The 14,778-nt window shown below is 39.5% G+C and overlaps 1 protein-coding gene across 1 annotated transcript; it reads left to right on the top strand.

The window, feature by feature from the left end:
• Window positions 1-13,178: 13,178 nt before the first annotated feature.
• LOC308622513 (small ribosomal subunit protein eS1-like) lies at window positions 13,179-13,825 on the top strand. The gene has a single exon (XM_081243979.1). It carries the CDS (start codon window positions 13,226-13,228, stop codon window positions 13,808-13,810), a length of 585 nt encoding a protein of 194 aa, XP_081100105.1. The 5' UTR covers window positions 13,179-13,225; the 3' UTR covers window positions 13,811-13,825.
• Window positions 13,826-14,778: the final 953 nt, after the last annotated feature.

Genomic DNA, 14,778 nt, shown 5'->3' with positions numbered 1-14,778 from the left:
CAGTGCAAGAGTGTTCCCTTTTCTCCACACCCTCTCCAGCACTTCTTGTTTGTAGATTTTTTAATGAAGGCCATTCTGACTGGTGTGAGATGATATCTCATTGTAGTTTTGATTTGCATTTCTCTAATGATTAATGATGTTGAGCATTCTTTCATGTGTTTGTTGGCAGTCTGTATATATTCTTTGGAGAAATGTCTATTTAGGTCTTCTGCCCATTTTTGGATTGGGTTGTTTGTTTTTTTGTTATTGAGCTGCATGAGCTGCTTAAAAATTTTGGAAATTAATCCTTTGTCAGTTGCTTCATTTGCAAGTATTTTCTCCCATTCTAAGGGTTGTCTTTTGGTCTTATTTATGGTTTCCTTTGCTGTGCAAAAGCTTTGAAGTTTCATTAGGTCCCATTTGTTTATTTTTGTTTTTATTTCCATTTCTCTAGGAGGTGGGTCCAAAAGGATCTTGCTGTGATTTATGTCATAGAGTGTTCTGCCTATGTTTTCCTCTAAGAGTTTGATAGTTTCTGGCCTTACATTTAGGTCTTTAATCCATTTTGACTTTATTTTTGTGTATGGTGTTAGGGAGTGATCTAATCTCATACTTTTACATGTACCTGTCCAGTTTTCCCAGCACCACTTATTGAAGAGTCTGTCCTTTCTCCACTGTATATTCCTGCCTCCTTTATCAAAGATAAGGTGACCATATGTGCGTGGCTTTAACTCTGGGCTTTCTATCCTGTTCCATTGATCTATCTTTCTGTTTTTGAGCCAGTACCATACTGTCTTGATGACTGTAGCTTTGTAGTATAGTCTGAAGTCAGGGATCCTGTTTCCTCCATCTCCGTTTTTCGTTCTCAAGATTGTTTTGTCTATTCGGGGTCTTTTGTGTTTCCATACAAATTGTGAAATTTTTTGATCTAGTTCTGTGAAAAATGCCATTGGTAGTTTGATAGGGATTGCATTGAATCTGTAGATTGCTTTGGGCAGTAGAGTCATTTTGACAATGCTGATTCTTCCAATCCAGGAACATGGGATATCTCTCCATCTATTTGTATCATCTTTAATTTCTTTCCTCAGTGTCTTATAATTTTCTGCATACAGGTCTTTTGTCTCCTTAAGTAGGTTTATTCCTAGATATTTTATTCCTTTTGTTGCAATGGTAAATGGGAGTGTTTTCTTGATTTCACTTTCAGATTTTTCATCATTAGTGTACAGGAATGCCAGAGATTTCTGTGCATTAATTTTCTATCCTGCTACTTTACCAAATTCATTGATTAGCTCTAGCAGTTTTCTAGTAGCATCTTTAGGATTCTCTATGTATAGTATCATGTCATCTGCAAACAGTGACAACTTTACTTCTTCTTTTCTGATTTGGATTCCTTTTATTTCCTTTTCTTCTCTGATTGCTGTGGCTAAAACTTCCAAAACTATGTTGAATAATAGTGGTGAGAGTGGGCAACCTTGTCTTGTTCCTGATCTTAGTGGAAATGGTTTCCGTTTTTCACCATTGAGGACGATGTTGGCTGTGGGTTTGTCATATATGGCCTTTATTATGTTGAGGAAAGTTCCCTCTATGCCTACTTTCTGCAGAGTTTTTATCATAAATGGGTGTTGAATTTTGTCAAAAGCTTTCTCTACATCTACTGAGATGATCATATGGTTTTTCTCCCTCAATTTGTTAATATGGTGTATCATGTTGATTTATTTGCTTATAGTGAAGAATCCTTGCATTCCTGGGATAAACCCCACTTGATCATGGTGTATGATCCTTTTAATGTGCTGTTGAATTCTGTTTGCTAGTATTTTGTGGAGGATTTTTGCATCTATGTTCATCAGTGATATTGGCCTGTAGTTTTCTTTCTTTGTGACATCCTTTTCTAGTTTTGGTATCAAGGTGATGGTGGCCTGGTAGAATGAGTTTGGGAGTGTTCGTCCCTCTGCTATATTTTGGAAGAGTTTGAGAAGGACAGGTGTTAGCTCTTCTCTAAATGTTTGATAGAATTCGCCTGTGAAGCCATCTGGTCCTGGGCTTTTGTTTGTTGGAAGATTTTTAATCCCAGTTTCAATTTCAGAGCTTGTGATTGGTCTGTTCATATTTTCTATTTCTTCCTGATTCAGTCTTTGCAGGTTGTGCATTCCTGAGAATTTGTCCCTTTCTTCCAGGTTGTCCATTTTATTGGCATAGAGTTGCTTGTAGTAATGTCTCATGATCTTTTGTATTTCTGCAGTGACAGTTGTTACTTCACCTTTTTCATTTCCAGTTCTATTGATTTGAGTCTTCTCCCTTTTTTTCTTGATGAGTCTGGCTAATGGTTTATCAATTTTGTTTATCTTCTCAAAGAACCAGCTTTTAGTTTTATTGATCTTTGCTGTCGTTTCCTTCATTTCTTTTTCATTTATTTCTGATCTGATCTTTATGATTTCTTTCCTTCAGCTAACTTTGGGGGTTTTTTGTTCTTCTTTCTCTAATTGCTTTAGGTGCAAGGTCATGTTGTTTACTTGAGATGTTTCCTGTTTCTTAAGGTGGGATTGTATTGCTATAAACTTCCCCCTTAGAACTGCTTTTGCTGCATCCCATAGGTTTTGGGTCATCATGTCTCCATTGTCATTTGTTTCCAGGTATTTTTTTTATTCCCTCTTTGATTTCTTTAGTGATCACTTCGTTATTAAGTAGTGTATTGTTTAGCATCCATGTGTTTGTATTTTTTACAGATCTTTTCCTGTAATTGATATCTAGTCTCACAGTGTTGTGGTCGGGAAAGATACTTGATACAATTTCAGTTTTCTTAAATTTACCAAGGCTTGATTTATGACCCAAGATATGATCTATCCTGGAGAATGTTCCATGAGCACTTGAGAAAAATGTGTATTCTGTTGATTTTAGATGGAATGTCTTATAAATATCAATTAAGTCCATCTTGTTTAATGTATCATTTAAAGGTTGTGTTTCCTTATTTATTTTCATTTCAGATGATCTGTCCATTGGTGAAAGTGGGGTGTTAAAGCCCCCTACTATGAATGTGTTACTGTCAATTTCCCTTTTATCGCTGTTAGTATTTTCCTTATGTATTGAGGTGCTCCTATGTTGGGTGCATAAATATTACAATTGTTATATCTTCTTCTTGGATCGATCTCTTGATCATTAGGTAGTGTCCTTCTTTGTCTCTTCTAATAGTCTTTATTTTAAAGTCTATTTTGTCTGATATAAGAATTGCTACTCCAGCTTTCTTTTGATTTCCATTTGCATGGAATATCTTTTTCCATCCCCTTACTTTCAGTCTGTATGTGTCTCTAGGTCTGAAGTGGGTCTCTTGTAGACAGCATATATATGGGTCTTGTTTTTGTATCCATTCAGCCAATCTGTGTCTTTTGGTGGGAGCATTTAGTCCATTTACATTTAAGGTAATTATCGATATGTATGTTCCTATTCCCATTTTCTTAATTGTTTTGGGTTCGTTATTGTAGGTCTTTTCCTTCTGTTGTTTTTCTTGCCTTGAGAAGTTCCTTTAGCATTTGTTGTAAAGCTGGTTTGGTGGTGCTGAACTCTCTCAGCTTTTGCTTGTCTGTAAAGGTTTTAATTTCTCCATCAAATCTGCATGAGATCCTTGCTGGGTAGAGTAATCTTGGTTGCAGGTTTTTCTCCTTCATCACTTTAAATATGTCCTGCCAGTCCCTTCTGGCTTGCAGAGTTTCTGCCGAAAGATCAGCTGTTAACCTGATGGGGATTCCCTTGTGTGTTGTTTTTCCCTTGCTGTTTTTAATATGTTTTCTTTGTGTTTAATTTTTGACAGTTTGATTAATATGTGTCTTGGCATATTTCTCCTTGGATTTATTCTGTATGGGACTCTCTGTGCCTCCTGGACTTGATTAACTATTTTCTTTCCCATATTAGGGAAGTTTTCAACTATAATCTCTTCAAATATTTTCTCAGTCTCTTTCTTTTTCTCTTCTTCTTCTGGAACCCCTATAATTTGAATGTTGGTGCGTTTATTGTTTTCCCAGAGGTCTCTGAGAGTGTCCTCAGTTCTTTTCATTCTTTCTTCTTTATTCTGCTCTGCAGCAGTTATTTCCACTATTTTATCTTCCACACCACTTATCCGTTCTTCTGCCTCAGTTATTCTGCTATTGATCCCATCTAGAGTATTTTTAATTTTATTTACTGTGTTTCTAATCATTGCTTGATTCATCTTAATTCTTCTAGGTCCTTGTTAAATGTTTCTTGCATTTTGTCTATTGTATTTTCAAGATTTTGGATCATCTTTACTATCATTATTCTGAATTCTTTTTCAGGCATACTGCCTATTTCCTCTTCATTTGTTAGGTCTGGTGGGTTTTTATCTTGCCCCTTCACCTGCTGTGTGTTTTTCTGTCTTCTCATTTTGCTTGTCTTACTGTGTTTGGGGTCTCCTTTTGCAGGCTGCAGGTTCATAGTTCCTGTTGTTTTTGGTGTCTGTCCCCAGTGGCTAAGGTTGGTTCAGTGGGTTGTGTAGGCTTCCTGGTGGAGGGGACTATTGCCTGTGTTCTTGTGGATGAGGCTGGATCTTGTCTTTCTGGTGGACAGGTCCACGTCTGGTTGTGTGTTTTGGGGTGTCTGTGGACTTATTTTGATTTTAGGCAGCCTCTCTGCTAATGGGTGGGGTTGTGTTCCTGTCTTGCTAGTTGTTTGGCATAGGGTGTCTAGCACTGCAGCTTGCTGGTCGTTGAGTGATGCTGGGTGCTAGTGTTGAGATGGAGATCTCTGCGAGATTTTCACCGTTTGATATTTTGTGGAGCTGGGAGGTCTCTTGTGGACCAGTGTCCTGAAGTTGGCTCTCCCACCTCAGAGGCACAGCACTGACTTCTGACTGCAGCACCAAGAGCCTTTCATCCACACGGCTCAGAATAAAAGGGAGAAAAATTAGAAAGACACAATTAGTAGAAGAAGAAAGAAAGAAAGAAAGAAAGGAAGGAAGGAAGGAAGGAAGGAAGGAAGGAAGGAAGGAAGGAAGGAAGGAAGAAAGAAAGAAAGAAAGAGAGGGAGGGAGGAAGGAGGGAGGGAGGAAAAAAAGAAAGAGAAGATAAAGTAAAATAGAATAAATTATGCTAAAATATAATAAAGTTATTAAAATAAAAAATAATTATTAAGAAAAAAAATTTAAAAAAAAACGGACGGATAGAACCCTGGGACAAATGGTGGAAGCAAAGCTATACAGACAAAATCTCACACAGAATCATACACATACACACTCACAAAAAGAGGAAAAGGGGAAAAAATCATAAATCTTGTTCTCAAAGTCCACCTCCTCATTTTGGGATGATTCGTTGTCTATTCAGGTATTCCACAGATGCAGGGTACATCAAGTTGATTGCGGAGCTTTAATCCGCTGCTTCTGAGGCTGCTGGGAGAGATTTCCCTTTCTCTTCTTTATTGTCACAGCTCCCGGGTCTCAGCTTTGGATTTGGCCCTGCCTCTGCGTGTAGGTCCCCTGAGGGCGTCTGTTCTTGCTCAGACAGGACGAGTTTAAAGGAGCAGCTGATTCGGGGGCTCTGGCTCACTCAGGCCGGGGGGAGGGAGGGGTACGGAGGCGGGGCGAGCCTGCGGCGGCAGAGGCCAGCGGGATGTTGCACCAGCCTGAGGCGCGCCATGCGCTCTCCCGGGGAAGTTGTCTCTGGATCCCTGGACCCTGGCAGTGGCGGGCTGCACAGGCTCCCCGGAAGGGGGCGTGGACAGTGACCTGTGGTTGCACACAGGCCTCTTGGCGGCGGCAGCAGCAGCCCCAGCGTCCCACGCCTGTCTCTGGGGTCCGCACTTTTAGCCGCGGCTCACGCCCGTCTCTGGAGCTCCTTTAAGCGGCGCTCTGAATCCCCTCTCCTCGCGCACCAGGAAACAAAGAGGGAAGAAAAAGTCTCTTGCCTCTTCGGCAGGTCCAGACTTTTCCCTGGACTCCCTCCCGGCCAGCCGTGGCGCACTAGCCCCCTTCAAGCTGCGTTCACGCCGCCAACCCCAGTCCTCTCCCTGCGCTCCGACCGAAGCCGGAGCCTCAGCTCCCAGCCCCGCCTGCCCCGCGGGGGAGCAGACAAGCCTCTCGGGCTGGTGAGTGCTGGTCAGCACCGATCCTCTGTGCGGGAATCTCTCCGCTTTGCCCTCCGCACCCCTGTTGCTGCGCTCTCCTTTGCGACTCCGAAGCTTCTCCCCTCCGCCACCTGCAATCTCCGCCCGCGAAGGGGCTCCTAGTGTGTGGAAGCCTTTCCTCCTTCACAGCTCCCTCCCACTGGTGCAGGTCCCGTCCCTATCCTTTTGCCTCTGTTTATTCTTTTTTCTTTTGCCCTACCCAGGTACGTGGGGAGTTTCTTGCCTTTTGGGAGGTCTGAGGTCTTCTGCCAGAGTTCAGTAGGTGTTCTGTAGGAGTTGTTCCACGTATAGATAGATGTATTTCTGGTGTATCTGTGGGGAGGAAGGTGATCTCCGCGTCTTACTCTTCCGCCATCTTCCCCTTTCCCCTCCCAACATATAGTTTTCACAAGATGCTGGATTATCTGGTCATTGTGGACCCACCCCCAGCCATCTTTATTGCTGTACTAGCCCCTCATTTTACACCTCCAGTAAGTCTGAGGTGACACACTCTTCTCCTGTACTTTGTCTTTGAAGACCTTCTCATTCTCCAGATCGCAGATTTAAAGATTTCTGTCCCTGAAGTGTGATTCCCAACCCTCACAATGAAGACTAGAACCCCCATGCTCTCTGGCTCCCATGCAAATCTTATTACACGAACTGTAGTGCGTGTTTCCTCATCCGGTTATATATACCCTCTCCATCACAAGGTCCATGAGAGAGCCAGTATGTCTGCCTTGAATAGTGGTCTGTTCCTTGGCACGTATGTGCTCAACATGTGAGAAGAGAGATATATCAGAACTGGTGAAAATGAGAAAGAAAAAAGAAGAAGAAAGCAGTTTAAAGAGTGCTGGGTGCGTGTAAACCACAAGAAGGAACGCTCGCCTCCACAGAGGGTGCATGACTTGGATTCCAGACAGACAGAGAACAAAGGCATAGAAACTGGCTAGCTGATGTAAAGCTAATCTTTAAAGCTTATATCTAAGTTAGGGACTGGCTTAGACACTGCCAACTTCATGTCTAAGTCTAATTCTCCCTTCTTGTTCACGTACTTTCTTGAAGGGAAGGATTACATTCACCTAAGAGATCACCTAAAGCTTCTTGACTATTCGTCCCTTCTGAGAAATCTTTTTTATTTTTCAGTTCTTCAGCTTACACTGAACTCTTGGAGGGCTTGGACCACCACTAGAATGAACACTGTATGTTGAGACATCTCTCTCTCACACTCACACCCCTAAAAAGGAATAGATCATTAGGGAATCCTAATATGTGACCAGTGAATTGAAATAACATTACAGGCTGGCATGGTGTGCTTTCCAGTTTGGTTAAGACATTTGTTCAAATAAATTAATGTTTCTGTCTCAACTGATTGAAACAACTGTGCCTACCTAAGCAAATGGAGTAAAACTATTTATAGGAGTAGGATAAGAATTTCATTATTTGTTAAGAGATCAACTGAGTACTTGATATATATCACTGGATTTGTTCATGTAACTCTTAGAATATTGACTGAATCTTCCATTCAGTTTTTTCATTATTAGTAATCAACTGATATATAAGTACAAAGCAGGGTTATAATAGCTTTAACAAGGCTTACCTAAAACATAATTATTTCCTCCATAAACAGCATTACTCAGATACGTGTTATCCTGGAGAGTGGTAGGAAGCAGTCATAGAATTGTCTCTAAAACTGAGTTTTTAAGTTACTGACATTGGCTAATGTAAAATAAACTCAATGCACTTTCTTAAGTTCTGCAGTTGCTCAAGAGATCCATTTTATTTGTTTATACAGATAGACTTCTGGTAAGTCAATACCTGAGAAACTGATGAATGTTCAATAATCATGCACAAATAGATTTTTAAGCATTTAGCCAGAAAAAGCAAACTGCTTGGGACCCCTATATTAGAAAGGACCCAGCAAGATGAGGGGAGAGGTTATCATTCCATCATGGAGGAGGGAGTCCTTCTAAGAATGGATGAAATGTGATCCAACACAAGACACTCTGGGAAGAATCCAATCCCAGGATCTAGAGAACAGTGGAGGTCTTAGAAGAGCTTCCTCCGTTGGGCCTGCCCATCCCAGGCACAATAAGGAACCAGGAGAGTTGTGAGCGAGGACATCTGCCAGCCACTGAGATGGTGGCCTCTAAAGAAACCCCTCTTTCTTTCTAGAGAATCTATAGCACAGACAGACTGATTTTGATTGAAAATTCACACACACACACACACACACACACACACACACACAGGCTTAAATCACAAAGATAATTCTTTGCCTTATTTCTCTGAAAAGACCAAGATAATTAGATCATTGGGCTTCAGGTAAATCTCAGTGGCTTAAAAAGTGTGAACTGGACCCAATTTCTTTCTCTCAATTGTTTTGCTCTGCTTCCTCAATACAGGCTCCATTTTTGTTAGGCTTTCTTCTTGAGATCCCAAAGTAGCTCCCACATCTCACAGAACTAAACAATTCCAGGTTTCAAGTCCAAGAAAGTCTGTTGCTTGGAGAGTTTGAACAAAAGTTCTGGCTTTGAGTCTTGTTGGACCTTTTTGGCTAGACTTGAGACAAATGTCTTAACCAATCACGGGGGCCAAAGGAGATGGGATGTGTGGATTGGTTCAAGCCAGTTAGATTCTAACTTAGGAGCGGACAGTGAGTTCTATCTCACTTAACTCACTCGTCTGAAAAATGTGGGGTATTGTTAGGAAAAGAGCAAAAAAGTCTAGGTTCTGGAGAAGCATCCAAGAAATATTCTATTTCATGTCACTTCAGTTACACCAAACACTTATTGTGTAGTTAGCATATGCCAGCCCTGTGCTAGGTGCTGGGCTTGGGGAAGATTTGGAATGAGATATTGGGAATGCGTAAGATATAAAGATGACTATGGCATGGTCTCTGATCTCAAGGGATTTAACCCTCTGTCTGGGGAGACAAATATTAATAAGTTCCTTGGCAAGTCACGTCAGAGGCATTGACAAACATGCGTCCTTTATACATACACCCTGGAGGTAACTGCAGGACAGTTTGGCAATGAACCCTGGTCCCCTTCCTTCTTTCATGTCCATGGTTCCCACGTCTTCTGCATTAAGGTACTTCTATATGGCATATTTTGGCAAAGCAGAAAACTTCTAGATTATTGTGAAATTGTTATAAGGAGATGGAGAAAGAAGCACGATTTTTCATTTTAAAATTTTAAAGGTTTTTATAAAACCACTGATTGCCAAGTATAAGAGTAATCATTTATTTAAATCATATTTTTTCTTTCATAGTTTTCTTTAAATTTAATTTAAAGAGCTGTCATTCTTTTTCCAACGTTATGTCTTATCTGTCTCCCCTCCTGCTGATGGTGTTTTTAAGCAATGACAAGATGACATTAAAAATTCAATCAAAATGGCTATTTTTTCATCACTCTTTGACTACAATTATGTATTAACTGTGAAGAATAGCCTTTTCCCTCAGCATGAGAAAAGATGTTAGAATCTATCGTCAAGATTCACAGGGTTTCTCTTAAATACAAAGTCCTGCCTGTGTTTTATAAAGTCACAGTTTCTGTGACTGGAGTATTACCTAAGTATGTGGTTACCCCATGAATTACCAAAAATGTTACAGTACTTTGTTAAGGGTTTTTAAAACGTAGAGTATCTGTTATAGGAAACCCAGTAGAGGATTCTCCAACATTAGAAGGGACACAGGCTTCCTTACTGCCCCTAGTGTCAGGATTGAATAAGATACCGTAGGTACTGGTAAAGCCATTTTAAGTAGGAAAATAGAGATGAACTAAACCCCTGAGGCTGAGTAAGGATAAGCATCCTAAGAAATCCTTCTAAGGTAGGGCAAGAAGGCTAACGGTGGCATGCAGACCCCAAAAGTTAAGTGCTAACAGGGTCATCAGCCTCTGGGTTGAGAACAAGTAAAGAACAAGAGAACATGGCTGTGGGGGACAGTGGAGAACATGGTGTGGGGGCACACTGGGAAGGGAGAGGCTTGTGATGGGGCCTCTCTGTGCCACAAGGGAGGAGAGTGGAATACAGACTTCACATCTCTTCTTCTGAACCTGCAGCCAAGCATGCACACAGTTTTGACTAGCTGATGCAAAGACCCAATCAGCCCCTACGAGCTTAGTTCTGAGGCTCTGGAATTTACACAAGGTGGTTCTGTCCATAGGAAGATTCCTGTTGATGGAAGACCAGCAGTAAAAACATAGAAATTAAAATCACTGTCCTCTTTCTTCCTCCTAATTAACTCTGAGACGGAATACGGAGTGACTCTTTCTCATTCCCAGTTGTTTTGTCTGAGTTAATAGTGATTGGACGACTACATTTTCTTTCCCGTCCACAACAGAAGGTACTTGGCATCTCATCTTAGAAGTGATACCAATTTTATGTGGCCACTTTCACATCTAGGTTCAGGAGATGTCAAAACATCCCTGATGATGTGCAAAGAAATTGTTCCTGTGCTTTCATGATGTCTTGATAAGGCTAAAGCCTATGTATCTCACATGGAATATTTCTCCCTTATTTTGCCCTAAGAGAGAACTACATCTGTCATCCCATCAATATCTCTAGCTTTGTTAAGTTCCACTATCCTAGAAATAGAGAATTTAATTCTATGCTTTGACAAGCTAGCCAATTTGATAGATTATATGGAGTTAAGTATGTTAGTGACTAATAATAATTTAATACGGTTGGTTTATAGAGCAAAAATGAAAATATATATATTGTATATATCTTATATAATATACATATTTTTTAACAGAGCTTCTTAATATCTTAAAAAATATCATCAGGGGATTACAAAAATGTAGCCTTTCAATATCCCTCACAGAAACCATGGCTGCCTACCTGGATATGTACAAGATCCCTGCTCCTGGCCCATCCTACCAGAATCCTTTGTGTTTTCTCCTATGCTTAAATATTTGCATGTTAATTTTACATGTATGTGCCTTTTTGATGTCAGTTCATTTGTCTGCCTGCCTTTTAAATCCATGTGCCTCAGTGATGCCTTAAATTCTTTAAATTGTTGTTTACCAGAGGAAAGAGGATCTGCCTAATTCTCCTTAATACAGCATCATATTTAGATAAATGTACTTAATAAGTGCTTTTTATTTCAAGAAATATTATGTGCAATATTATATCACAAAGTTATTTCTTCATGATGTCTTTTGGGGGTTTTACTGTTTACTTTCTTTGACAGTTAACTTTTTTTTAATCTCTCTTAATGCTGTCCCCAGTATAGAGGACAAGAAGCAGCCATCCTTAAGGAGTAAACAAAATAGCAGTAACTGTTCCCTCATCTCTGGGTGTAGCCCTGGTCACAGAACTCTGAGCTTCATTTCCTCAGTATGCAATGCAGATCACATTGTTTTATAAGACACACATTTCCCTGGAGTATTTAAGATGGCAGCTTGCTCCTCAAGCCACCAACTTCCACATCTTTAGGTCAAAAATACATCTCTCTCTCTTTTTTATTTAATCTCTTATTTTACAGATGAGGGAATTGAGATCCTTAGAGGTTAAATAGCTTGCTCATGGGGACACAGCTAATTAGCAGACTTGCAGACATCATTCATCAACCTTAAAAATGTCCTTTCAGAATGTTTTCATGTATAACCTATTACCCTTAAGAAAGCTCCTCTCCTAAGAGCTAGGAGTTTCGTCAATACTATCCACCTTCCTTTGTAATTAACTTTTGTTTTATCTCTCTTAATAGAGTCCATAAAATAGAGGACAAGCAGCAGTAGGTATTTTTAACCTACTACAGTTTCCGTATGTTATTAAACCAAATTTAAAACAATGTAAATTATTTAAAATAAGAAGCAACCAAGGTCTCATCAACATAATAAAATCAGAGCTATTTGATTTTATGTTCTTTCCCAAACTTCCTTTTTTATCTATTAATATATGTATTTTTAGAAGGCTGTAGTATAGTAGTATTTGTTAAATGCGTGTTTATGTGTATTATTGTTCTATTTTTCCCTTAACTTTATCTTGTTCATTTTTCTATCTTTTTATAAAATCCTAGAAAAATATATACAATGTAACTGCATAATCATGATGCAGAGGATAATTAACTTAGCCTTTCCCCTATTTTTGGACACTTAGGACATTTCTAATTTTTCACTGCTATGAGCAGTGTTGAAGAGAACAAATTTGTACAAGTAGAAGCACAGCAGTCTTTACACAGGAAACCATGCCTGGAACAAATATCCTCATGCCAAGTGACAACTCTGGTTCAGGCTTAAATTTTGTGAAACAGATCACGCAAATATTGAATTTTGTTTTGACACAGCATACATTTGCTTTGCCAAGATAGGGCTGGCGACAGAATGAACTTGTCTTTGAGATGTTTAAATGTTTTCCTTGGATAGGAGACCTTTTTATTGAGCTGTAAACTCTTTGGGTAAATATTTATTTTTCTTCTAGTTAGAATAGGAAAAGAACTTATACTTTATAGTGTTGTACACCTAGTATTGACTAGTACTTAATATACACTATCCAGAACCTCCCCAGAAACTCTGTAGAGGAGATGCTATTACTCTGTTTGATAAATTTACAAAGGGAGAACTGAGGCTCAGAGAACTTCAAGATTGCCAGAACCAATTGCCAGTTAATTGACTTCAAGTCCATGTTCTTGACATTGGCCTGTCTTACCATATCATGTATTGGTACCACATCAAAACTGAGCAGCAGTGAGAGGATACAACACCCAGTTGTTTTATTTAAACAGCTTTATTGAGATATAATCCACATACTGGACTCATTTAAAGTGTACAATTCAATGACTTTTAGTATATTCACAGATATGTGCAACCCTCACACAGTTTATTTTAGAACATTTTCATCACCTCAAAAAGAAACCTATGGGACTTCCCTGGGGGTCAGTGGTTAAGATTTTGCTTTCCAATGCAGGGGGTGCAGGCTCGATCCCTGGTCAGGGAACTAAGATCCCACATGCCTCAGGACCAAAAAAAACCAAAACACAAAACAGAAGCAATGTTGTAACAAATTCAATAAAGACTTTAAAAAATTGGTCCACATCGGAGGCCGGAAGAACTTAAGATCGAAGGTCATGTAGACAGCACGTCCCGCCCCGCACCCCTAAGATCTCGCGGTTGACCCATTTTCTAAGAAAGATTGGTATGATATGAAAGCACCAGCTATGTTCACTATAAGAACTATTGGGAAAACACTAGTCACGAGAACTCAAGGAACCAAAATCGCATCTGATGGCCTCAAGGGTCGTGGGTTTGAAGTGAGCCTTGCTGATCTGCGGAATGATGAAGTTGCATTTAGAAAATTCAAGCTTAGTACTGAGGACGTTCAGGGCAAAAACTGCCTGACTAATTTCCATGGCATGGATCTTACCCGTGACAAAATGTGCTCCAGGGTCAAAAAATGGCAGACCATGATTGAAGCTCACGTTGATGTCAAGACTACCGATGGTTATTTGCTTCGTCTCTTCTGTGTGGGTTTTACTAAAAAACGCAACAATCAGATTCGGAAGACCTCTTATGCCCATCACCAGCAGGTCCGCCAGATCCGTAAGAAGATGATGGAAATCATGACCCGAGAGGTGCAGACAAATGACTTGAAAGAGGTGGTCAATAAATTGATTCCAGACAGCATTGGAAAAGACATAGAAAAGGCCTGCCAGTCTATTTATCCACTCCACGATGTCTTTGTTAGAAAAGTAAAAATGCTGAAGAAGCCCAAGTTTGAACGTAAGTGAGAAACCACAGGATTCCTGAAAGAAAAAATTGTGTGGACAAAAAAAAAAAAAAAAAATTGGTCCACATCAAAAAAAAAAATCTTAAAAAAAAGAGAAAGAAATCTATGCCCTTCAGCTATCACCCCTTCCAACCTTCTCTCTCCCCAACCCTAAACAACAACTAATCTACTTTCTATCTCTGTAGATTTTCCTGTCTGTACTTTCAAATGAATGGAATCATAGAACATGAGGACTTTTGTCTCTGACTTCCTTCACTTAGCATAATGTCTTCAAGTTTTATCCAAGCTGTAGCATGTGTCAGTACTTCTTTACTTTTCATGGCTGAATAATATTACATTGTATGGATATATCATATTTTGTTTATTCATTAATCCATTGATGGGCTGTTCCAACCTTTTTCCTATTATGAACAATGCTATGATAGACATTTATATATACATGTTTGTGTGGACATATGTTTTTATTTCTCTTGGCTATATACCTAGGAATGGAATTGCTATGTCATATGATAATGACAATCAGATAAGCATTTGAGGAACTGCCAATCTTTCCAAATAGCTGCGCCATTTTACATTTCTGCCATCATTGAATGAAAGTTTTCTCCACATCTTTGTCAGTACTTGTTATTATTTAACATTTTTGTTTTGGCCATCCTAGTGGGTGTTATAGTCACCTAGAGGTACCAGAACTATATTTAGATTATACATCACTGTCTCTCAACTGCCTCTTGGGTAAAAAGCAGATCTGACCAATCATAGAAAAAGCTCAAAGCCAAAGAAAAAGTCAAGGGCAAAGCAGATGAAAAACAAATTTTATTTCTATGAGACACATAAGCTTAAATTTAAAGACTATTTATGTGATCCACATGTCTACACATCCTTATATTTCAACATAAAAATTTTGGAAATTCCTTTCATTAACTGGTTTCAGTTGCAAAATGGTAGTTATCAAATATGCCCCTTTACCTC

This window comes from Mesoplodon bidens (genome assembly GCF_964165515.1).
Source record: "Mesoplodon bidens genome assembly, chromosome: 9".
Classification (NCBI taxonomy): domain Eukaryota; kingdom Metazoa; phylum Chordata; class Mammalia; order Artiodactyla; family Ziphiidae; genus Mesoplodon; species Mesoplodon bidens.
This window is presented reverse-complemented; position numbering and strand designations above follow the sequence as displayed.

Bases quoted from the DNA above. Each gene is read 5' to 3' on its own strand.
- LOC308622513 (XM_081243979.1), top strand. From the start codon at position 13,226: ATGAAAGCACCAGCTATGTTCACTATAAGAACTATTGGGAAAACACTA.